Genomic DNA, 27096 nt, shown 5'->3' on the forward strand with positions numbered 1-27096 from the left:
TAAATGGTGAGTTTTAAATTGGTAACCTTAATATAATAAGAAAATCCTCAATTTCCGTGCCTCAGTTGCCTTCTGTGAAAAGGCAAGGGCATACTATTCCATCACCCATGGGAGGGTTGTGCAGGTAAATTAGTATTTCTGTAGTGCTTAGATCTTAAAGCAGTAAGCAACGCAGAGGAAATATGGAATTCTGCTGTAGAGGCAGGTTTAGATAGTGTGCTGTAAGACTGTATGAATAGGGAAACCCAGTACTGAAGAGTTACTCACTACATGACTGATAACAGCTCATTCTGCATGCTGACTGAAGTAAGGATACTGGGGGGGGGAAGTTACACAATTCAATGAATTGTAAAAAATATGCAGAAACAAAATGAATTGCGATGGCACAGGTAAATGTGAATGTATTTTCTAACTTTTAATATAACTTCAATTATATTCTATGTAGTAATGTAGTTATAGATACAGAATTCACAAAATAGAGAATGGATGGCATTTCAATTTGCAGGAGTTTCTGACACTCTAGGAGTGAAACTTCAAGTCCCATTACTTTAAGTAAATGCTAATACACATTCATACTACACCACTTACATTTTGTGCTAATTAAAGAAACAGAATAACACTATTTGTTAAATTTTACAGTATCAACACTTTAGATGATAGGAATTTGCAATGCCAGGTATCCAGATGCCAAAGAACTCACAGGAATGTGGCTTACAAAAATGTTCAGAAACATTTTAAAAGCCAGCTTTTATAAAGATAACTAATAAAATTTCAGTTGTTCTAGGGCTAGAAGCAGGTAGATTTCATTCCACTGGAAATGTGCCAACTTCAGCTCTCCTGAGCAGTAAAATTTCTACATTTACCTTGGGAAGAGAATAAATACTTAGACCTTAAACCTATGACTGGTCCATGACTGACCATTCCTCAACTTTGACTTCAATTCAGGGTAATTGCTGGAGGAAAATTTCACATTCATTAGCAAAGAATGCAACATTTTTCTTATTATCTAATGTGTGTGTCTATGTGTGCATATCTACAAATAGATTACATTAGAAAATACAGATTGAAGTGCAATGCTTACCTGGTCCATTAAGGAAGTCTTTAATTTGCACAGTGATAAAAGGAGGTGGAATACCACTTTTAGCATCTACCTCTCCTGCTACTGTCTGCAACCAGATCTTGCAATAATCCAGAGCTTCTGGTAGAGTCTTCCCAGGATCTATAGGTGATAATGATCATAGTCATTAATTATATTCCAGGAATTTGATACATAGACAATTGATTAAACAATATTTAATAGTTTAAATTGTAACACAGTAAATAATATTCCTAATAGAGCTGTTACACATAACATTTGTGCCTATAGACAGATGCATGTGTATAACTATGCATGCATACACAGAGAAGAGGGCAAAGCTGTAATTACAAAAAGTATAGGAAACCCACAAAAATACCAAGTGAAATATGAGTAAAAACCATCAGTTACCACAAGATGACTTTAAATAGCACTCAATTTTAGCATTAATTATGATGACACTTAGGCAGTCCTTACAAGAGAATTTGTGCTCAAAACCTGCTACTTCTATATTGTATTTTCACCACCAGATAGAAAATAATAGATAAATTACAAAGGTTAAAAATCCAGAGTGCTACCAGATCTCAGAAACAGAGCATAATGACAATATGGTTTTATCATTCTCTTTGGAGTTTCACTCAATAGCTTATCAGTAGCTATTCTTGCATACCACCTTGAATTGTATTCCTTTGATCAGTCTATAATATTACAATAGTACATTAAAATTAACTTCTTCCAAGTGCTATTCCTCATTTTCCACATATTACAAATGGCAAAACCAGTAGTGTAAATAGCTTTTTAATCTTCAGCAGCTCATGAACTTCATTATAATAGTCCTCAACTCTGGCACTACAGGTCTTAAGTTCTAAATAATCAATTATTCTTTGTTATCTAGACTGCTACATTAATTACGGAATGTCTCTCATCTGCAATGATTTAAGGAGGTTTTCCTGATGTTATTCTCTTCCATTATCAGTCAATTAAAACCTACTATAATTACTTTATTTGAATTTCACTGAATGGATTGCTTTCAAGAGCACTATTTACATACCCACTATTATAGTCAACATATGGTATCGTGGTATCACAGTCATATGTGGACTGGGTATATAAAGTCAGCTTTGGAATTTGTATTTCTTGACCTTATCATGTGATTCATATAAAACTTGGCACATATGAACCCTTATGTGATTTCAAAGAACCTACTGAAACCAATTGATCATGACTTTAGATCTATATGGAAAAGATCAAAAGTTAGCACATTCTTCTGTTTTTATTTGATCAATTTTCAGGCAATGACTTTACAGCAGTATTTGTAGTGCATGGCATATACATTACAGCCTTTCCTTCCCTTTATTCCTGCTATACATTTATAAAAAGTCAGCTCTCAACAGTTATTTAAGAGCTGTCACTGCACACAACAGATTTGTATATTTTCCACGTGAATTTCTGTATTTTTATGGTTCTTAGCTCTTTCCTTTAATTACATTAACCAGAATGGTGTGGCACACTCCCTTTTCTGTAGTAACTACTTTAGGGAGTATCTTGTTTCCTGTGTCTGGAGTTTGTCTAGTATACTGAAAATACTAATAGTAAAAAATCTTTACCACCAAAGTACACATCTTTTGCAAAATCTAGGGATCTATACCATATCATCTTGTTCTGTGCTAGCAGCTCATCACAAATAAATAATATGCTAATGTTTTTCAGAATATATAGTGTAAAGCACTGAAAAAAATTACTCAACATTGTGCAATGAACATCACTGAATCAATTAAATTGATCTCTAAGTTACTGTTCCTTCAGAAGTATTAGTATAAACGTTTAGGTGTACCAATATGGGGCAAAATGTTGCAATATGCCATTACTTTGTCTCATTTCTGAAAGACGTCATCACGTATTGTACATAGCAACCTTGATCATCCGCCGGCTTTTCAGAAAATCCAGTAAAATTAGTCAAACATTTCTTTTGAAGAATACCTTTATAGGTATTCCTATTACCCTAAAATGTGTTTATGTTATAAAATACCTAATAATTATTTCAAAGTTGCAGCTGTTTAAAGATGAAAATATCTTTGATGAAAAGAACTTACATAGCAGAAAATTCTTGCGTGACATAATACGTTAGCTATACAAACCCTGCCCTCAAGGCATTGGGAATTGCAGCATGTAAATACAGAATCAAAAAAAAAAAAAAAAGGAACCATGAGGCACTCAGATTATTTTGCTCTCTCATGTCTCCAAGGAGCACGGCACCATCACCTCTTCATTACCTGGGGCACTGCAGGACGGGGATACACAAATAATGAGAAGGACTCAAGAACTTGCAGATCAGGAATACAACACAAAGAAAGCTCAATGCACAAAATTTGCCTGAGTCCATCAAAACATATTACATTTAACACAGCGCTGGCCTGACTGACTTCAAGCTTTTTTTTTTTTTTGTTCAAGTGAAACTGTGTTACTCTGAAATAATTCTGGAAGCAGGGTAGCTGCATTGACACAATTTTACACTAGAGGCAATAATCCTAAAGGATTATGCAAAGACTAATTTGAGTGCTTCCAAACATATGGCATATGGCTAATTTGGAACCTTGGTAACAGACTGCACCATACATCGAAATATGCCAGATAGGGATTAATAAGTAAGTTTTTACATAATGAGAAGAAAGCTAAAAATCCAGAGGTTTAAAAAATGACTGTGGTGGTGTGTATCTCAAAAACTTGAAGGGAATTCCAAATAGGAGCTATAAAATGTATCTGGCTAAGACAAATTCATTTACATCAAAGGTCAAAAGACTGAAATATGTCTATCTTGGTTAAAATACTTTTTAAGGCAAAAAACAGCATACATATTTACATAGGATTAAAGATCAGGAAAGGAATAAAACAATATCTATCAATCGATCCCTATGCCAGGGGTACAGGAATTGCCAGAGAAGCAATCAAATGAAAAAGAGAAAGCTCAGGCTGAAAAGTGAGGAATTCCTGATGGGGAGAGGTGTTAGAAAAAGGAGTCTTCTCCCTCAAGGAAATGATGGAAACATTTAGAATGTTTAAAAATACACTTGACAGAACACTATAAAATATACAATAGGGAACAATTATGCATCAGCAGGGAACTGGTCTGAATAATATATTATAATAGGTCATTTCCATTTCCATTTTCTATGATTCTCCCAAAAATCAACACTTAAATTTGCAGTTATTTGTATAAAGAAAATGCTGGAGAAAACCCAAGGGATGCATATATAAGTAAAAGGAGAGGCTAGAATTACTCCACAGCAAGCCAAGAGAGAGAAAAGAAAGTCTTGAGAAGAGAAGAGCAGTGAAGACGGCCAGAAATTCTATCCTCTACACCATGTCAAAAATTTGTCTGTGGCAGCAAAAGAAAAATGGTGAGACAACTATCACAGATTGACAACCAAGACCGTAATTTAAAATCTGGAAGACAGAAGTTGAGGCCTTCAGTACATTCAGAGACAAACACACAGAGCTTTTTTTATTATTATTAGAAAAAAATAACCTCTAACTATTTTTGAATCTACCCAAACATCCAAAGCCAGTTTTGGTCTTGTCAAGGCCCAGACCTCAGCTCCAAACTTTACAGTTTATGAAGTATCTTCCTAACCTTAAATTGAATTTGCAAGCTTTTGATTTCACTGGCTATCCCCTCATTATTATGTCAATGGTAAGCACAAACCCCAACCTTCTGAAGAGGAGTAAGGGGAAGGAAAGGAGGAAGGCAGGAGAAATTTCACATCTTGAAGATTTTCATTCTCCAGAATGTGCTTTTTTTCCAGTTTGCAACTGAGAGCCAGGGCAGCTCAGGGGGGCATAGCCTGTGGGAGGCATTAATAGGGGGGAATCTGTGATCCACAGCACCCCAGCAGCTGCCAGGCAGGAGTGATGGGGCTACCGAGCGTGTGCACAGGACAGCAACTTGGCCTGTTCAGCTGGAACTTTACCCAGACCAAACGAGTTCTGCAACATGCTTTTATTTCAATGGATGAATCATATTTTGGTCTGCAGTCAATTTTAAAAGCCAGTACGATACTGCAATCATCTCTGCATTTCAAACTCTGAAGTGGAACTTTTGGTCTTCGTTTAAAAATGGTTTCCACTGGAATTTAAAGAACACAAGTGGGAAAACATTTCTACTAGAGTACTCACAAGTGCTGTGTCAGGAAGTTAAAAAATGAGCACTTACAGTAACCTGAAGAATGTACATTCCCAGGCCAGCATGTCTTTACGGGTGGGGGCTGCACCCCCCACATCCATGGATGCAGATGTACTGGACAATAAATATACTCAGAGGGGAACAGGTGACACTCCAGCAAAACTCCCTCAATGCTATGCTAAGGAAACAGCCTTAAATCCTCTCTCTGCCTTGTAGGAAGCACAGACTGACAGAGAGGCAGTGAATCAGACTTCCTGCCAGAGCCAGCCTGCATTGCTCTCCATGCAGCCTGGGCTTTCCATTAGATCAGAGGTTACATGTGGTCTTAGCTACTGCATCTGCTCTTCATGGACCCCCTGCCATCAAAGGCGTGGGTGTAAAAAAAATAATAATAATAAATAAAAAATCAAGAATAATTCTGGATGGCCTCACAATGCCTGATTTTTGCAAATGCTTCACTGGCGGAAGTTGAAGAAATTCCATGCATAACAGATATTTGCTGAGAAATTTTCTCTCCCTTAAAACAACCAAGCAACACAACCTCCTCTCTGAAAGTAAACAAACAAACAAATAGAAAAAAGATTTTTCAAGAATGCCCAGAGCACAATGGTCAGGAAATGAGGCAATTTTGTATCTGGATTACATTACCTGAAACAAAGCAAATAAAGATTTAAAAAAATATTTATAAAAGTGGCTTATGAGATTACATTAAAAACAATTGCACCCACTTTTATTTAAGTGGAAATGGCCAATGCTCTGTTGCAAAAACTAACGGTTAGCAGATGCTTTTTTATTAAATGTAGGATGAGCACTGAATAAAAAAAGCTTGTTTTTTAGTGTCTCAGGCTATTTATATAGAATCTTACAAATAAACGGAGGGAGCAACTAGTCTTTTTAATGGTGGTTATAAAGCAGTTAATTAATTTTATTTTGACTTGAAGTTCCTATACCTGGCAGTAGCATAATTACTATCAAACTGTTCAATTACGAAAATAATTAAAACCACAAACAAAGCAGTTTAGCACAACCATAATAAAACTGAGCCAACATTTTAATAACCTAGTAAGTTGTCTCTTCCTACAAAGTGACTTGCCAGTGGACTTGGTTGGACAGAAGGACTGGGGAAATTGAAAGCACAGCCATCAGGTCTTTAGCTCCAAGGCAGGTAAATGCTCCCACATACAGACACTGGCCTGATGGAAATGTGCTGCTAATTGCTAATTAACATAGTAACCATACTTTAGTTTTAAATAGCCTATTTCTTTCTATTTTATTCTGCAGTTCTTATTTATTTCATGTTTCAGGAAGCAAGCAAAAAATAACACTGCTAGTGTCAGAGAAGCCAAATTCTTTGGATGAAGTTTGGTGTTTCAGCCACTGTGCAATGCCCACTCACAAAAAAAGTGATAGCTCAATGTGCAAGATCTGAATTTTAAGCTCTATTAACTTGAAATCTTTCCAAAATAAAAACAAAAGCCTTGTCCCAAATGAAATATATATGATTTCACAAAAATATTAAAAAATTATTTCTACGCATGTTCAAAGCATTAAACCATCATAAGGCGGTAAGCTTAATTTTGTCACCAGCCCAGGATTAACTATTATCTTTAAAATTCATGCTGGTGCGGTCTTACAGGACAATTTCCCTGTTTTATTCAAAGTTTCATAAAAAAGACTCTCTAATTACCTGTCAGAAGCATTTGTAAATTCTAGAGTATTCTTTGTTGACTTACAGGTGAACAATGTATTTCTTAGAAATACAGTAACAGGAGATTAAGGATGGGATATGTAACTAGATCCAAATTTCTACCAGCTTTTCTTTACACTAAACGTCTTTTTTGAAGGAACATCCACCAAAACATAAGACTTCCCTAATTTCACCAGAGAATTTTGTATTTGCTTCTTCTTGCCTTGCAAGATTTTAAGTTATTTCAGAACTAGACTTTTTCTCTTAGAAAAGCCGTAAGAAATCATAACACAATTTTTCATAAGATCTGAATCTACTGTTGAACTAATAGTAAAGTCTTCAGAATTCCACAAATGATTCAAAACAATTTTTCCACATGCTTTAAAGCATTCCTAAAATATTCCTATGCAGCATATATGGTGTGAATATATAAACACAGAATGACGATATGAAACGACAGTTTTTATTAGCATGTTTTGGATCTAATCTACATATCCCATATATAGCTTAACTATGTAGGCTTAATCATATTAGTATAAGTAATGAGAAACCATCCCCATAGGAGCACCAATAAAACTTTTTAACAAACATCACATATTTTTCCTTTTGCCCAGAAAAGTCTCAAATTTTTAGGCTGTGATGAAATTTGCTGTTATAGGCCTGACCTTCTGAGCTGCTGCTGTGCTGCTGCCTGTCTCCATCATGCGATGTAATGTGCACAGTGTTTTCATCAGTCCTGCTTGCCTAGTCCCACTGTTGAAGCTTTTTTTTCTTTCCATTTTTTTTTTAAAAGGGGGAAAATGCTACATCAGCTCTTATATTCCAGTTAAAATAGATCTTTTATATTTAGCTTGTGTCCTTTTCCCCATCTTATCTCAGATAATGGAAAAAGCATTGCATACATACATATAGACACAAGAGCAGCAGTCTTCCAGAGAGTCTAACTGGAAATGCTCTTTAGCACCACTCACTGTAAATTAAACGTCATTTATGCCCTCTTCCCACTCTCCAGTCCTTGATATACAGAGAAATATAGGAATATAGTGCACACTTATTGTATAGAGGGAAAGAAGTTAACCTATTTCTTTCAAATAAACTTCATGTTGTTCTTCATTTGGATGATGCATCTTTCAGATAAAACTGTCAGCAAATAGTCACAACATCAAGAAAAATTGGTGTAGTGAAGACATCAACTGCAGCAGCAAAGAAAATGCCATGCAAAGCTGCTGATGCTGTACTATATGATATGCAATCTATAGAGTGTGTATATATGTACACACACACATATACATAACACAGGTCATGGTTACTTTCCCTCAAATACAGGTGCTAGAAATAAAAAATGGAAATTTCCAAAACTAACATGTTACTACAGTGGTATGACAATATTAATCCTGAACGATGCAATTACAAACACAGCAGGTCTTCCTAAACAGGAGGCAATAAAAACTTTATACTATCGATTTTGCTGTGTGAATTAGTGTGTGACTTGAAGTGTGGATTAGTTTTATTAAGTTATTAATATATTCAGGATGCTGGTTTTAGGCACTAGAACTTTGGCACCCACTTCTCAAACTCTTTTGAAAAGAGCCCTAATGGTTCAGTAACAAGCACAGAACTCTGATATGCAAGTAGGGTACTTGATACTACCCACAAAGCAGCAGCATGAGATCAGAACTTCTGCCTTCACATAACATCACTCCTGCCTCCATACTCTTTTACCTTTGCCTGACATGGAAACAAAAAGCCAAAGAAAAGGATAAGACTCATGTAGAGCTAATCTTTGATCCTCCAAGACTCTCTCTTTGTGTCTCAGTTAAACAACTGCTGGTGACTGAGAATCTCTCAGGTGTATGTTCCTACTATCTTAATTATTTAAACTTCTTGACATTCTTCTGTACTCTCTGATCCACTTTCAGTTTATAGGAAGACCTTATTACAGCTTGTGTTTTCTAAAATCGCTCCTTTAAACAATGAAGATGGTGAAAGACTTCTGAAATTAGTTGTATGGGCAGAATGGAGAGAACTTTATCCGGTTTATTGGAAACGTGGTGGCAGCTTGTACAAGGACACACTTGAAAGTCTCAGACATGAGAAATGAATAAACCTTACTGCATTTTTTCCAAAACGCTAGGTTAATGAGGTTGTGATCTTTACCTTAAAACTACTCCAATTCTCCTCCAATCTTTGCTTTGTTAAGTGATTTTTAAATTATTTTCATACTAATTGCTACAATGACTACATCTTATATAATATTTAACAAACATACATGAGAACCTGGAGTAAATCAAATTCGTGACACAGCTGTGTTTCTTTTTAGACAGGACTGCAACAACAGAAAAATATGAAAATGGAAGAATGATAAAAGAATATGTGGCAGAGAATGAATCTTCTCCCTATTTTAATTATCTACTCTCTGGGCTTTCTAATCTTCCTCAGCGTTTAAGCCCTCTTAAAAATTCCACCATAATTCAGATTTCTGAAAAAGATCTATTAAAACCAGAAGTTTTAGTCTTTTGCATAAGCACACCATTTTGATGACAATTTTCAAAAGACACAATCTCATTCATTAAAGATTTGGTATAGATGCACAAAAAACCATGCCACTTTCCACAACTACTGGACTGTATGAACGAACACTGGCAGGAAAAAATGAGCAATGTTTTTTACCTACAGCTTTCAATCAGTAAACAATTTAAAACCCCACTGCAGATCTTCATGTCCTCATTTACAGTTTTTTTGGGGTAACACTCTGTAATAATGTATCTCATTAAATTCTTATACTCAGTACTGGTTGCCAGACAAATGAATTGCAATAAATTGATTTCTCTCTTCAGCAGTACAGGCAAGACAGAAAAAGAAAATTCAGATTTTTTTTATACTGAACAGTTATTCCTATATTTCTTATTATAAACTTTCCATATGGAATCAAAAAAGAAAAAAGAAAAAAAGCCATTCATTAAGAGAAGGAAATTCTTGCAAAACCCTATTACTCAGCTGAATGAAAACTTAAAATACATGACATCATTAGATGCCATTTGGAAGATCACTGTAATTTTCTTACAGTTTATGATCAAAACACCCACTGCTTCTGCAATGTTTATCTTTAAATTTTATCAGTAGGCTAGTATAGGAAAACATTGTGATATTCAGTCATAAAAAATGCTTTTTATGAAATCAGCATGGCTTACAACACTTACTTCCTTCGAAAACATTGAGAAAACAGATTAATACAACAAGCCCTATCGCAATCCGGTAATGAGAAAGTAATATTGAAGAACAGGAAGAACTAGCTGCTAAAAGGTTAGATCTTAATTAATGTCAAACAATTTTAACACTTAAGTTGATTCAGCTGTGGGGTATAAGCCTAAAAATATGTCTATTTACCAATTGATTTTCAAAGATGCCCTAGAAGTCTCTCTAGCTGTTTTCCACTACTCTAGTAACTTTGAGATGTGCAATTATTTTGGCAGTTACCACCAGGAGTGAATGTTAAATGCTTTTACCTGTACACTTGTAGTCTGAGGATACTCCTTTAAGACCAGCGTCGAACACTGATATTTCTACCTTTTGCTTTCTGTGGTGGCAGCTCAGGAGCACAGAGGGCTGTGACACCACGAGGTAGAGAAACGGCTGCAGTTCTATGTCCCCTGTTCCCCTGCGGCCAGGCTGCCGAACAATAGTTATACCCAGGGCTTGTCGAGCAGACGATCTTGTGGAAGCATGCAGACTTTCCAGTGACAAAAGACCCGTTTTTCTCCCAGTAGACATAGGAATGTTACTGTTCAAAAGATCATCTGCTGTGACGGAGGAAATGCAAGGCTGACTGGGCTTCTTGGTATCATGGCTGCCACCTGAGCCTGCTTCTGGAAGATTTAAGGAGCTTTTGCTTATTTTCTCACCATCTTTCCGATCTTGTACTGATTTTGATTTAGGTAAGGCAGTGCATGAGTAAGTCATCAAGGAGATGCGACTTGCTGTAACAAAAATGTCAAAGGGAATGAAATTAAGATTCTTCACAATGGAAGACTGGCGGGAAGGACGGGCAATGCGGTGCTGGCTGGTACCACTGTGCTGCTCGATTTGAACAATTCTGATCTTAACACTGTCACTGCCAATTCCACTGTCCTGTGCCCCACTATAACGGGAAGAAGTCTCAACTGTTCCTCCATCAGACACATCCATTCTTTTCTGCTCCTGTTTGGAAACCTGTAAAGGAAAATATTATATTACCTTCTGATATCCATATCCCAACTATTTCCATTTCAGTGGCAGCAAACAATCACTATATAAACACGATGTCAAAAAGAGAATTATAAAAGAAAATATCTGCCAAGCTAACTTTAACACAGTAATCACTCATGGAAACACAGCAGGTGTCTGTTCCAATGAAATGATGACTCACAACAGATGAATTGCCAAAAGAACATGTGAAGGAAAAAAAAAAAAACCCAAACCCAAACAAGGAGTAATAATTTCTAGGCTTAAATGACCTCTTTCTTTTTAATTTAAACCCTTTCCTTAAACTCTAAAGAATCTGCAAGAAATTTATGGCTTCATATAAAACCATCTCTCTGTGAAATAATGCATTGTAAATAAAAAGTCTGGTCAGAATTGTTTTCCAGTTTTGAGGATGGATACTCAAAAAGTCCTCTTTGGTGCTAAAATATTTTACCATGATTAGATGAAATAAAATGTAGTATTAGTCTACTGCAAAATCACAACAAGACTAAATGGAAACTGTATGCTGAAATGTATAAATATTATGTTATAGAAAAAATATTTTTCTTAAGAGTCATGGAAATGACAGCTGCCTTATATAAAACACCAAAGTTGAAGGAAACATCATTGCTATCTAAAGACTGGCTCTGCAACTAGGTACAAGTTCTTAGCTTAACAAAGCTCACCACGGCTACATACGGTCCTGGCAGTGATATTCACAGGCTTTCACGTGAGAAATCATTTCATACAGAAATACTTAAAAAATATAACGTACACCACTCAAACAGAAAAAAGAACATTCCTTCTATCACAGGAAATGCAAGTGTGAAACAAAAAATTGCAAGGCTGTGTCCAGGGACCACATAGTACTGAGTCAAAATACAGAGATATCCAAGACAAGAAAGTGCTTCAGGAAGAAAACACGTTCCATACTGCTTATGAAACAAGTACAAATCCTACAAAGAGCTTGAGGATGAGGTGGGGAGCATATGCTAAAATATTTGGGAAAAAAACCCTGCAGAAATTAAACAAGAATAAAAATAATAATTATAATGATATATGGCTAACTCCGTGGATTCATATGGAGTTTAGAGTCTTGCGTTCACCCTGTATCGCTTTCATAGTGTAACTAACTCTTCCACCTGCGCTGCCCAGAAGTGTTTCTGCTTGGCTCCATACAAGAGCTAACATAAGAAATGCCCAATTCAATCAGACTTGTGACCCATCCAGCCCAATACGCTGTTTTTGACAGCACTAGGAGACTCTGTGGAGAGACACCACGGATCCTGGCCATTTCCAACAGTCTGTTTCTCTCCTACCTCCCAGGCATCCACAGCTGTTGCATTTGCAATGCCAGTGGTACGTACCTGTGTAGTTGTTTTAGTAACCATGCCTAGACTTGTCCATTAATTCATCCACTTTCTTTTTGAATATCCTGACAGTGTCTGGCCTCCAAACCTTCTGTGGCAGCAAGTTCCTTTTTTTTTTTTTTTTTTTCTTTTTTTTCTTCTTGCCTTTGGTTTAAAACAAAGTGCCATTGCATTTCTCTGATCTCTTGTAGTGCATGATTTGAAAGTTCAGGTCCACATTCAGCTTTATCACTGTTGCTATGACTTTTTAAACTTTGATCATAGCCCCCCTCAGCCTTCTCCTCTCCAGACACAGAAATCCAAACCTTTTTAGTCTCTCCTCACAAAAAAGCTGCTTCAGCACCTTTGATCATTTTAGCTTTCCTTCTCTACTTCTGTAATTCCACTATGCGCTTCCTGAGCACTCTACACAGTATTCAAGAAGTGGGATCACTATGGTTTTATGTAGCAGTAAAATGATGCCTTCTGTCTTGTTCTCAGTCTCCATCCTGATGATGTCCTATATTTTGTTAGGGTTTTTTCGCTACCACTGCACATTGAATCAATTATTTCATTTCTTTATTCCAGGACCTACTTCAATAGTTTCTTTTTATCTTCTCCACTCTAGTGAATCTTTGACAAGGGAGATACAAACTAGGGCAAACCATACCTTAACTTCCTCTTGAAAAATGTAATAAAGAATTAAAAGTACTTAGAAAACTTATCAGCAACTTAACTAAAGGATTGAAGGACAGCGAATTACTGAATTTCTTCAAATATTGGCCTTTATGTGTTATCATTACTAGATTTTTCATATACTGCAGAAATTGGGCTGTCGGGGAGTTAAAGAAAAGCAGGTTTTTAAAAGGTTCCTTTATATTGTGTTTTATGAAACAAAGGGAGCAACCCCCTCTCCTTTTCTTTAAGGCAAAGAACATACTAGAAAAAAGTATTACAGAGGAAATGCTAAAACAGAACCATTAACTAGCTGAGATTTTCTTTGAAAGGGTTTTTGCCAGTTCTGGTTACAATCTTTTCAGATTCACTCATGTACATATTTTTCAAATAACCAATAAAATTCCTTGCGGCTGATTTCTATGGCAGACTCGTATCACTGAGTTGTAAATGTGATACCACTTTTAATGCAGCCTCTGTAAAAATAACTAGGACCATTTTAATGAATTACTACATTGTGAGCCAAAAAATCCTGATTCCTCCTGATAGCCAAGCAAAGTTAGGTTATTTACACCTCAGCCTCTCTGTCTGGTAAACTATAAAGTCCTTTGCCCATATCCTGCACTGATGGTACTTTAAAAAATGGTATAGATCGTTTTATTGCTCCTGTATTGAGGGCAAGCAGAAGGCAGAAAGGATGAAGCTGAGAAACAATATTGCCATATCATTTCATGGAAATGCGGCCTGAAACAAAGTAGAAAGCATATGCTGCTAAACCTGGCAATCTTTAATTGCTCCACAGCACAGTTCAGTCTGATGAAAAATCTTTTTTGAAAGCATTGTTCTGTAGTGAATGATGCTCTTATGGGTACCACATGGTATTCTCTTATTCTCCTCTATGCAGCAGAAATTTCTACAGCTACCTGACATTTAGATTATGCTTGACTTGGCTAGAGGGACTGAAAAGACAATGTCATCTACTAAATTATAATCTTCCAGGGCGAAAAGCATTGCATGTGAATGACAGAGTGGAGTAAGGCAGCACAGTGCTTCTGGTTTCTGAACCAGATCCTCTCTTCTAAATAGATTTGACATGAAGCCTAGTTCTTTTGTTCTGCCTCTTTTTATAATTATTTATTAAAAGTGCTGCTCTACGAAAAGCACCTCAAGAAAGGTAAGAAAGTAGCTCTGCCTTCACCCCCATTCAGACTATAGTTTCTCTGTGAAGACTGCTGCAAGGGTGCTAATTGGTCCCAACTGCTGAGTTTCCTGTTATGCGGACATTCGACTACAGAAACTTTACCGAGACTCCAAATCAAATCACGCAGGTCACCAAACAGCAGTCAGATGGTAACTTCTGCTCAGTACTAAGCAGTACGGAATATGAACCAGTGCCCGAAAGGTGAAAGACACCATATCCTATTACGGTTTTCCATGCCACCCGGTTCCACATGAAACTTTGACTTACGTATACTCTTACAACATATATTATTAAAGGTTGGAACAAGTGAGCAATGATTTGCAAGACAGCTTTATATAACACAACTCAGTACAAAATAAAGGTGCAGAAGTACCCCTGGAACTTCTTGCATCAATTTCAGTTCAGGAAGCATCAAGCCTTCCAATCAAGTTTCACAGTTAACAGAAAATGCATCTAGTAATAAACTTGGGAATCATTTAGGTATTTCTCTAATGGGATAAGGAGATGACAGAGAATGACTCTCAGTTGAACAACTCTAGAAAGATTCGTCGCTTTATTATGGAATAAATGGGCCAATACTTTAAAGATGTCAAGAACAGCAATATCAGCTTGCTGTTAGCAAATATAATGGTAACATTTATCATTGGGCTGTATTATATCAATTCTCTTACTCTTTACATAACCCATTTAAAATGAACAATAAAAGTTTTCTTTAATTAGCTACTGGTGTGCATTAACATGATCATGATCAAACCATAAAAACCAACTGTACATTACTCTGGTCCGCTATCCCATGTGTTTTAAATTATTTTAGTTGAAAATGTACTTTGAGTCCCTTTTAAAAGTTCGACCTTCTGCTTTCAGAGAATTAAATGCATATTACTGTAGTGGAGAAGATAATGTTTCAGACCTCCAGGCATATATTAAACACACTGGCAGCACATTAGACAAAATGCTTTACTTATTAGATACTTCCTATTCTAAACAGTGTCATCAAAGGCTAAAAACAAAATCCATATAAAAGCTGCACAATGCTTCCACACAGAACCTGTGCCAAAATCCCTGTACTTTCCAGCTAATGAGGAAAGGATGTGTACTCTTAACATATGAATGTAAGATTTTCCAAGCATTCACTTTAGGAAACAGGACTATTGATTCCACATGGCTTATGTTAAATGAAACTGTATTGGTAAAATAACCTTTAAGATATTTGGCATGATAACTATAATTAAACAGTATTCAAAGGAATAAAACAAGAGGGAATTTGGTTCCACAATGGCTAATTAAAATAAAATGAAAAAACACAGCATGTCATCTATCAAGATAAATTGTTATTGTTTAAGAACTATTTAAATACTGTTAAAATATACTTTAAGATAAAATCTAAAAGGACTGGAAAAATATTTGTGGCTTAAAAATGGATAGTTTGGTGAAGAAAAAAGTATAGGATGCTGAAATTTTATGCTGAGATAATAGCTTTAAAGCTTTGAGCATAACCAGATGGTACTTAAATCAGAGGAATTCTACAGTTTCACTCTCAGAATGAGTTGCAATATGGAAAGGTTTTCAATATCTAGAAAAAGCATGTCAAGATGACAGTTTACTTCTTAGATCACCTCAGTGCATTTTCTTGTCCTTTCACAGTTATATATCCTATCAATACTAGAGACCATAGAAAAGGTGTTGAAAGCTACACTAGTAGCTTGGGAACTGTGGCTAATTCTTCCTTTTCATGTTGAGATAGGTAACTTTACTAGCTTAACCCCTTGGGTTCAATAGGGCATATGACACATCTATCTAGTAGAAGGGCCTGGAAATAGCATGTCCTGTAGAACACACACAGATAAGTACATCATAAAATCAAGAGTAAATAAATATATTTGCTTTTCAAAATTGGCAAGTAGTCCCATCTGAGCTCACTGCGATCTTAACCAGGTAACATTTATTTTCCATTCTTGATACAAGTACGTAGAGGGTAGAGATGTGTCTTCAAAGTTTTCACCCCACAAAGTGAGGCAATAAAACCATCCAGGTAAATATACAACCTAATACTTTAATAATTAGCACATTTTCCAGATCTCAGAGAGGTGTTTTACAACTGGCAACATTTTTTCATTATATTTTCACTTTCTTAATCTCTCAAGAGTTTTCAACAACAAATGTAAGCATGTACAAATTTCACTATAAGCATTTCTCTTTTTCTCATACTTTACAGGATAATTCTTTAATTAATAACTGTAAGCAACATAATCTTTGGAAGTACAACTGCTCTAGATCAAAAGCATTTACATCTGTTTAATTTTTCCAGCTTCTCATATTAATTATGGTTATAGAATGACACTATTGAAGTAAAATTTCCAGCCTTCTGCACAGCCGTTCCTTAACTGATCAAAACCCCTCCGCCAATCATGAGATCATTCTTCACATTACATAACGTATGGAAAGAGTCACAAGTGAGAAACCACAGAATCAAAGTGCCAATCACATCTGCTCTGTTACTGTGGCATGTGACCTAGTTTTATTTGCTAAAAAGTAGTCATATTTTCATGGAAATAAAAATCTTGCCTACCACACAAACAGCTACAGAAAAAGGAATATGTTCCTTTCCCCTCCCCTCCCCGTTGTACTTAAACTGGAATTACAAAGAAAACACTGCATAGTTTTTTTCTGGCTTTGTTCTAAGTACTTCATCTACTCCATCAAAGCCTTCAACAGTTTGGAAATTTATTTAATGTATCATTGTTTTATGAAAAAACTTTTCTTGGTTAACCAAAGTTTGCTACATTGTTCCACTGAACACTTCAACTAAACGAATTTTATTTTGCTTTGCACATGAGTTATAAGATTGACTGAAATTCTGACCATTATGAAAATTTTGTAAATTGACATATTAATCTTACATGGAAAATATAATAAAAGACATACATACAAGCATATCAGACTGCTAAATTATGTCTTCCAGTCTAATGAAGTTTCTCTTCTAAATTTTAAATTAAAACTTCAGTCCTACAATTTAATCTAGACAGACTTGCTTCTACCTGTATCAATCCAACTGCAGAAAGAGTTCTGTATAACATGAATCCAATGCTATCCTTCAAAAAGGAAACTACTAAATCAAGCCAAAATGAGGCAGCAAAAATATCAGAAATGTCTGAAATAGTTTATTTCACATAAAAGTCAAATATATTTTTTTCTACTAAGGAATTTTCGTTTCAACCAAAATTTGCTGCAAAACAAATTATACCAATTCGCAGTGTAGCGGTGTACATGAGCTCCCAGACCTACAGAAATACTCCTGACAGGAATTCAATTGTAGTTTTCACAATACTGCAGGAATTATGTGAAAGATGTGATGGCAAGAAGCAATACAAACTCAGCTTCTTTATGCAATGTTTTTCCAGCTCCTCAAAAGTAAAGTGAGAGGCTTCATTTTGTTAAACTGTGATCCAAATATTCATAAATAAAAGCTGTGCTAAATGTTCCAATTGTAACATGGGTATATGCAAATGCTAAATCCTTTCTAACACAACAGAATTATTTTTTTTAATCTTAATATAAACAGTATGTTTATATTGCTACCCTATGAAAGGCCAGTAAGAAACTTTTGTGCTTCAATTTTTTTTTTCTAAAGAAATGCTTTTAATTTAAAAAGAGCAGGCTGAAATCTGGCAAAGTCGCTTGTCCAACAGTAATTTTTCATTAATATTTTTTCTAAAAGTATTAGGTTTTTTGGTGTTAATTTTAAAATTTAATTTCAGAATTTTAAGTTTGTCTCATATATAAAAATATACAGATTAAAAAAAATACACATATTTACTTTAGACAAGGTGTGGTTTGTTCATTTTTGCACTTTTTTTTTTTTTGTTAAACCCAAGAAACAGCCTTTTTCTATGGGAGTTGCTTGCATATTTCACTTGGCCATTTTAAAAAGCAGTAGTTGAAATTTCAGCAGGATTTTGCACAACATTCTCTAACATTTCAGTGTTAAGATTTCACTGTAAGACTGCAGTTTTACCAGTCTCAGTTTTGAGTCACACTTCCATGCGGAAAGATACACTGAACTAAATGGTGGTTTACTGTTGACCTGATCTTACAGAAAGCAACTTTTGTCTAATCAAAGTAGCTGAACCTTTCAGGAAGCTGAGTTAACTCTCATTCACTGGTGTGACTAAGTACATTGAGAAAAAAAAAAAACAAACAACCCCACAACAAAAAACATTTAAGGACTTATAATTTTAAGTCATTAAGGCTGTGGCTTCACAACAGAAAGCTTGCTCTCAAACAGCAGAGACAGACCAATTACCTAATTCAGTGCCCAGTATGGCTGTATAAACAAGTCTGCCATTGGAATTGGCATGTCACAGCCTGCAGTGGGATTCTTTTAAGTGGTCTTGCCACTGACCAGTCCTGGGAAATCACAGAGCTACTGGGTGGCACCTACCACAATATTGGGCTTAGATGCAAAAAATCTGGGGTCCTACACACTGAAGGTTTTTTTTATGAGGTGTTCAATCACAGATCAAAAACTTTCTCAAGTGATAACTGTTTAAAGTAAGAATTCACTGAACTCCTAGATGCAAATAGATACAGATATATCTGATGATTCACTGTTACGACATCTGGAGATGAGAAATGTAACAAAATTATTTACTCCCATTGGAGTAAATTGGAATATTCTCCCATTGACTATTATTCAGTGTTTCGTAAATAAATGAAAAGATGCAGAAGCAAGTGTCAAATACCCTGGCAGTGATTCAAAGCAGGATTCAACAAAGCCTCAAAATGAACATTTAGGCATAATTTTCTAGGATAGGATGTATGAACAATGGAAACAGTCATTATTGTAATGCAGTGAAGTAACCTGGTACTTGACTTTCATAATACAGAATCTACCTGCAGCCTCTTTAACTAAATAAGCATACAGTTAAATGAACTATCCCCAAAATCAAATGCTACAATATTTTCCTTAATACACATTATAGCCTTTATCTGTTTTCAGCTTCTTAAAGGCAATTAAAGTAACTAAATCCGCAGCAGATTAGAAGATGTCATGTACAAATGTTGCCCAACTAAACAAACTTCCTTCTACATTATTTCCAGTAATGTAAGTCAGACTGAGTCAGACCACAAGCAGAAAAATCCACAGTACAGGAGTCTCCAGTGAGAAATGGCCAACTGCTGGCACACGATTGCTCACTGAAATGTGTGCTGGGATCTAGACTGCTTCGCATTTTAAAGCTTCCAGATGTCTGGAAAATTATCTTTTCTGCCTTTTTTTTTTTTTTTTTTAAGGTTGTTACATCTTACCTGTATCAAGCCAAATAAACTTCTATCTAGCCTAATATTTGACTAAATGATGTTTCAGTTTGTCAAGAGTGTCTTATAAAAAGACTACATGAGGAAGTAAAGCACATGAAGTGGTATGTGAGCTAAAGACTAGGAAATTAAGAATTCCAGAATATGCTTTTTTTGGTAACAAGGCCATCACAAAATATCCCCATTTTTAGCAAGTTTTTTTGTCACAGCCTTGGTGTGTAATTCCATACCAGACTGAATTTGTGTCTTTTCATCTGTGCCTTGTATGACTGTGTAAAACAGCCAGATCAGGGTCTTGAAGCATCAAAAAAGTAATCCCAAGAGGCAAAACCCCCAACAAAACCAAACCCCCAAAACCTGAGAAAAACTGTACTCGGTGTTTTTGGCCTGTTCTGTTTCCTGCACTGGTTCATTGTACTACTACAAAGCAGAGACGGAAAAGGACAGTCTGTGGCAGTGCAGCTTGGATTAGCTTAATGAGCCTCAAAATTGCATCCAAAATTGTGCTCTCTGAACTCATTTAAAAATAATTAAAGAGGAGAATTGTGGTATTGGAACAGGAATGAAAGGTCAGAAACAGGACCTCTGTAAGCCCAGTTCAGAAGTAGATGACACATGGAGCTGCATCTTCAGGCTTTCTGACTGATCAAGCCTGGCAGTCTTCCAACGGTCTTGGTGTCTTAGTGCTAAGAGGCTGCTTCAAAGCAGCCAGCACTCAAACCATGCCGAAATTTGACTTTATACCTTACTGGAAAATCAATGGAGAATTACTATGAAGCACATCCTGCAGCAGTCTACCATTTTCACAGCTTCTAACTGCAGAACCAGGATTTCACTGGAGCCATCTAACTGTGTGTTGACACAACACTGAAGACAATTGGAGTGCCTAGATACAAAGACAAGTTTTCTTCTTAATGAAAAACAGTTCTGGCCTTTACATGCTTCTGTATGGCATTATTATGGCATATTCAAGATGCAAAAAGATTGTAGATATTACCCAATATTATTTACATATACTGCTTTTTCATGAAAATAACTTTCCAGATTTGGGCTGTGAAGTTCCTGTTGGTTCACTAACAAAACAATTGCTGCTTTCTTCTGCTTTTTCCTTACTTGTTGAACGTTATTAAAATACTTCTTAAATCTTATTCTAAGCATAATTTTTAAAATTATGCAACTGCTGCAGTGGCAATGCAGAAAATATGCACTGTTGTAAACGGAAATGCACACGGCATAAGAACAATACACCTGTGGTCCATATTTTCAATATATTTGTTAGGTGCTGCCTTAAAGTCAGTGTTCCAAATAGCTATGTAAAGTATCCCTTTCTGCACACTATTTTAAAAACATTGGTTCTCATTCCTAATACAGAAAAAACAACCTTTGAAAAGCAAGCTCATTATTGTCTGTTTTCTGGAATCTTCAGACAGCCCAAACAAGAGATGGACAGAACTGCCATATCTATTTTACACATGGTAAAACATGACATCTACAAATGTAATTTGAAATGTCCATCCTTTACTATACTGCTATGGAATATTTTATCAAAAACAATCTTTGAGAAGGCATCTTAGCATTTTCTGTTAGTCTCAAAAGCCTTTTTTTATGTTACCAAACCCGCAGTACATGCAGTGGTGTGACACAGCTATGAATTACTTTTAATCACATCTTCAACCTACAGCAAAATAAGTTAGGGAGAAGTATAAAATTAATGAGTGGAACAAAAAAACCTCTCCACATAAAGAAGTAATGTTCTGCTTGAATTATTACATAAATACTAACAAGCTTTAACTGTTTAGAGTGATGACCATTATTATGTATGTGTAAATATAATCATATATACAAATATATAGTACAAAAGTATGTAGTGGTTTGTTTTGTTGTGGATTTTTTTTAATTTTATTTTTTACGTAGTTTTAAATTTTATAGCATCTACTGGGGAATTCCCAGTCTGTCAGAATGCAACAGACATGAATCTAGGAACTTGCTATTGAATTCAGGTTCAGCTTGCTGAAAAATGCATGAAGCCTTGTTCAAACAGCCAGGATGTGCAACTTAGCCAAGATAACTTTCTGACTTTTATTATTCTGGTAGCTGGGCCATACTGACCCTGGGTATAAATCCATGTGCTATGGTGGGCTTCACAAAGACTCAATGAGACACCCAACCCCTAGCAGCCAACTTAAGAAATTACTTTGTACAAACACCAAGGATCCAAGAGACACAATGGGTAAAATCCTCAGATGTTCAACATGTAATAAATATTTATCTGGGGAAAAATTTTCAGGAGCATGTAGATCAGTTAGGTGCCCATCTCCCACCAAAAAAATAAGAGTTTGGCAGATAATTTCTCTGTAATTTTGAATCTCTCATACTCTCTTCTGTCCCTGTTTTGGAAGGCAAGGAATCAGCAAAAGTAGCTGAACTGTGGAGACCAGACTACATATTCCAGTAGGAAAACAAGAGACATACAAGTTACTGCAAGAACACAGGTAAACCAATGGAAACACACAAACCTAATTATCCCTGTAGCTATGCGAAGAAAAAATGCCTGACTTCCTAAACTACTGTCTTAACTCACTGTTCTTCAGACAAGTATGAGTTTCATGAAACCTGTAGGCAGGATCCCTTCTCAGTAAAGATAAACAGATTTTCAGTTTTATAGATTCTCTGTTTTAACCAACTTTCCAACAATATGCAACAGATGTTACTGTTCTTTTCTGTGACTACTAGGTTGCTATTACTCCTCTGCTTTGATGGAGAAAGTTAAAATTTGTGGAAATCTTTACTTAGGAGGAGTCAAGAATGAAGTTTCAGTCTTGATTCATGCAATGAGTCACAGGTAATTTGAGAGGAAGGTACAGTCTCAGTGAAATGAGAAAACTTGGAAATACTGCCTAGAAACATGCACCAAGGAAAAAAATTGCTAATATGCAAGGTTATTAAGGAAACTCATTAGGCATAGTAGAAACACTGAAGTTGCATACTATGTATGAACAACTGAGAGCTTTGTCTTCTCTCTACATAGGTACTGGCGGCCAATTACCTGCAGAAATAACTACAGAGTAATTGCAAATAGCTGCAAACCTGAATCTGATTCAGTAAATGTGCATCGCATCGTGTGCACCACTCATGTCAGTGACTCATCACAATCATAATCTATGATTTCACCATTTGATATAGCAACCAGTAACTCAGAGTGAAGCTAGCTGTAAAATTGGGAGTATTGTCCTGCTCTTTAATCTCTATACTCATCAGAATCACTCTGCAATGTAAGTCAGTGTGACAACTACCTCTACTATCTAAAATGGGAATACAAACAGTACTGGATTTTATCATACTTATCGAAGCCACAGAACCTATGCACATGGTTTGTGGCCTTGTCACCAAAGGGTGACAGTGTACTAAAATGTAGTTCACACTAGTTTTACTATATTGGCTTTTGTGGTAGATGCAGAATACATCATATTAGAAATAAATGAAATACAGCTAGGCTCTTTATTATCCTTCCTGTTTGAACAGTGTATCGGGGAAGAAACACTATTACATTCTCTGCCCCATTCAAGGAAAGTCCAGTGCAACATTCAAATGATCAGGGTAAGTGAGAAATTATTATTACTGAGAAAGTGAACTTCCCTGAAAGCAGGGCATAAACCAAAAGCAAATATTTGGGATTTAAAGAGGCTCAGAAGTCCACATAAACCCAGAAATTAATGCTGCTGATCAGGGTGAGGATACTAATCAGGGAATTATTGTCTACTTTTGGAAGCCTCAACTGAAGCATAAAGTTCAAACTACATTCTACCATTCAAAACATCTAGTTTAAATTCAGCCACCTCAATTTTCACAGTGTGACTGTGGATGCAACTTGTGCAGCATTGCAGGGGGATGAATGAAACTCTCCTAGGAAATTTGAAACAGATTTTAAAAACTGCTTAGATTTGCAGCGTAAAACTAAATTGTGTATTTCTACAAATTCCAAGTTAACACACAACTCAAAGCATTTGTCACAAGAGTTTTTCACTGTACGAGACCTCTGTGCATGTGAGCACATCCACATATATGCCTATGTCCTTTTGAATAATCCTCATGTTTTTCCTGCATATCCCCAAAATGGACCCCTTCTCTTAAGGCTTGCTATTTTAGTGTGACTTTACTTCAGTCCTTCGCCTCTTTTTTTATTTCACTGAAAAGTAAGATGTCTGCTTTGAAGAGTCTTAGGAAAATCACAGCCATTTTCTTAATACAAGAATTGCATCTAGATTTCTACTGGAATGAAAATGTTTGCTCATAGGAAGTATCAAAAAGTACTGCACAGCCCTTCAAAAAGATATCTGCCTGCTGCTTTGGCAACAAACTCACAGAATGAAAAAACTTCCTAACAAGGGAAATGTGGTATGGTGATGACTCAAGATACTGGCAAGGACATTATTTTGCTAGTGTGCTTGAACTAACCAAAGATCACTTTATTTTCAGGAAAACATCCGACAAGTGGCTATATGGGAATCCAAGTACTGGTAAAACTACCAGGAAAATGATGCAAGTATTATTCAGTTATTCTAGATCAGAGGTTTTATTGGCATTCTCAAGAAGTTACACTTTTGAAACTCTCTGACATGATCAAGCTACAAGTTTACGTTTAAAACTGTATGAACAGAATAGCTCAGTGGTCATGTATATTTCAAAAGATTTAGCCATTCCACAAATTTTAAGTACTGCATTAAATGCAAGACTCCACAGAAACCAAAATAATGTCTAGACCACCTGGCAAATCAAAATAATACATAGTCTATTTGCCCAATATAATACAAATAGTCTATTTGTCTTCATCTGAACTACTAATACATAACTTGTAAAATAAATGAAAACAACTTGGCTGAATGGAAACTGTGAAGCAAGAATCTAACACAAAAAACTTTTATCTACTTTTAACAAAGATGAGGGAACATTTTTTTTTGCCTTTCCAAGAAAGGGAGGAGTCCTCACCAAGTTTTTCTCAAGTGAAATGAACCCATTTCAGATTCACCAGAGGCAACGCTTTATGGAGCAAAACCATTATTTACAGATTTTCAAGATTAGTTTCTCCTTGGCCTGTGATTTTCATTCAAGTGGGAATAATCTGTACAGGGTACAATTTCAGTATTGCTAGAATAGTGTTCCACCTAGTCTTTATAGTATGAAATAAGATTCTACTGTATTGTATGCTATCAGACTTAAGCAAACAAAGATCAATTTTAACTTACTGCACAACACGTCAAACTATCAGCAACCACAACACAAAAAGTAAGAGGGCAGTGATATTTCTACCTCAAGGGAAAGAAAGTGTTTGTTAGGCATCAAGATACTTGGGTTTTAATTTTATTAGAATCTTTCTTGTCATAAAAGAACTCTCATACAATTTAAAGGATTAAATCTAGTAAATCTACTTACTGCCCAAGTGGATAAGATTAATCTGTAGAACAACCTGCACTAAGAAAATGAAGTTATACATGGTGTAAATGTCATCCATCAATTCTATATACACGTATGTCTGTAACATGCTAAATTTGTACACACATCTTTGTGATATTACGTACTTGGAAAAAAAACCCACACAGACATCAAATTAACTCATAGAGCTTCCTTTCACATTTCAAGGTTTCAGGTCTTTAACATGAACAGAAATAGGAAATGTATGCCACCTTACAAGTAAATATTCATCATCTTACAAAGGTGCTGCAGTTTAGATAAGACTGATTCAGATTCATCCTTTCACTAAAGTCTAATGAATAAAGAATTCTGATCATAGATTGGAATTTTTTTAGTTTAAAACATTAAAAAATTATTAAACTATAATATGACTGTAGCTGATCCTGATCAGCACAAAACTGGTTGTAAATGGCCTCAGGATATTATTGCTCAGACTCATGCAAATTCATTTGAGAGGAAATAGTAAACATTACTTAATTCTGTCCAATAAAATAAGCTGGACATCTTGAACAACTTTGCAACCATTTAGTTTTATATACATAGAAGGTTATTCTCTTTTATGCTTAAAGTCACTACCAAAAGAAAATTTAACATGAATATCCATGTCACTCTTTAAACAGTACAAAACGTTCTTGAATTTCTGCTGGAATAGACAAATGAGTTTTTGAGAAAATACCCTTATTTGTTTCCTGCCAAAATCTCTGGCATGAGTTACAGGATGTATCATTCTATTACGCAGCCTCAGACAATGCAGCATTACCTGAACCTGAAAACAGACTATAGCTGCCCAGAAAAGTTGAAAAAGTAGGAAGGCAGCTAATATTATTAATTGCAGTACACCAAAAAATTGTGCCTCATTCTTAAGGGAGAGGGAAGTATAAAGTGAAGCTCTGGCCTTAAAGAAATCAGTATGAAGCAGCATATTTATCCCTGGTTGACCACTGAACTGAGTCCATACAAGCCACACAAGTGGCCAGTATTGACTGCCAGCTACTGAGTAACAGCTTTCTCTCAGTGGGCAACACCGGTTTTGGTTTCTCACCATTTATTACCTGCTTTTCATAAAACAGATAAAAAAATAAGGAGATCAACATTGAGACTTCTATTCTGCTTTTTAATTTGGCAGAGAACACATAATATTACATGTTATTTGAGGAAGACCGACATGCACAATGATCATGTTAGCTTTATTTACTTCTAAAAATAGGTTAAAATGCATGAAAAAGACTCTTCCTCATGAGGGAATGCCAGAAAAGTGTGAGGATCCTTTCTGTAAAGAGAACAGGGAAGTTCAAAATCAAAATTGCTCACCACCCACTGACTGTAACTTCAATTAAGTCTCTACCAGCTTCCAACTATCTTTTCTCCTTTTATTTTTAGCTTACCCTTGAAGAAAAAAAACATTATTTTGCTTTAAAATGAAGAGAATTAGAGAATCCATGTGTTTATAATTACTGTCAAGAATCAAGTTTTCTGCACTACCAAGCAGGTGATGTTCCATACAGGAAAGAAACTGTAACTGGTGCTGTCTAAAGGTAACGTTGCCACAGCGTCAAACTTTACTGTATACTAGCGTTAGATGACTTAAAGGAGCAGATTAGTCAAGATCAAAGAATGCAGAACCCTCGGTCATACATCATGTGACCTAACACTCAAACTTTCGTCTCCTCATCAGACAATTAAGCAAATCATCACTATGACACATTCAATGTCCACAGTGTGAGAAAGTCCAAGCACGTGTTCTCTCACACTTCTGTTTAGGGTGAGTTTGAGCCACTGTGTTGTCTTCATTGATTTTGTCCTGCCTACACTTCAACAACCAACTAGGTTTGTTACTTATGGCAAAGCTACAATAATTCTTACAGTTTCAATGTTTCTGGTTTTCTAATCCTTTTCTGCAAAAATGAACCAATATGATTTCTT

The 27096-nt window shown here is 35.8% G+C and overlaps 1 protein-coding gene across 8 annotated transcripts in view; it reads right to left on the reverse strand.

The window, feature by feature from the left end:
* The window catches only part of VPS13B (vacuolar protein sorting 13 homolog B), a 477951-nt gene that overhangs the window by 107323 nt on the left and 343532 nt on the right, over nt 1–27096 (reverse strand). For all 8 annotated transcript variants that reach the window (XM_080380100.1, XM_080380101.1, XM_080380096.1 and 5 more), the window contains 2 exons: nt 10449–11151; nt 1082–1219 (listed from right to left, as the gene is read on the reverse strand). In XM_080380100.1, the coding sequence (XP_080236226.1) occupies nt 1082–1219; nt 10449–11151 (841 nt within the window). The remainder of the gene's footprint in view (nt 1–1081; nt 1220–10448; nt 11152–27096) is intronic.

The sequence above is a fragment of the Falco punctatus genome (genome assembly GCF_963210335.1).
Source record: "Falco punctatus genome assembly, chromosome: 3".
In the NCBI taxonomy this organism is placed as follows: domain Eukaryota; kingdom Metazoa; phylum Chordata; class Aves; order Falconiformes; family Falconidae; genus Falco; species Falco punctatus.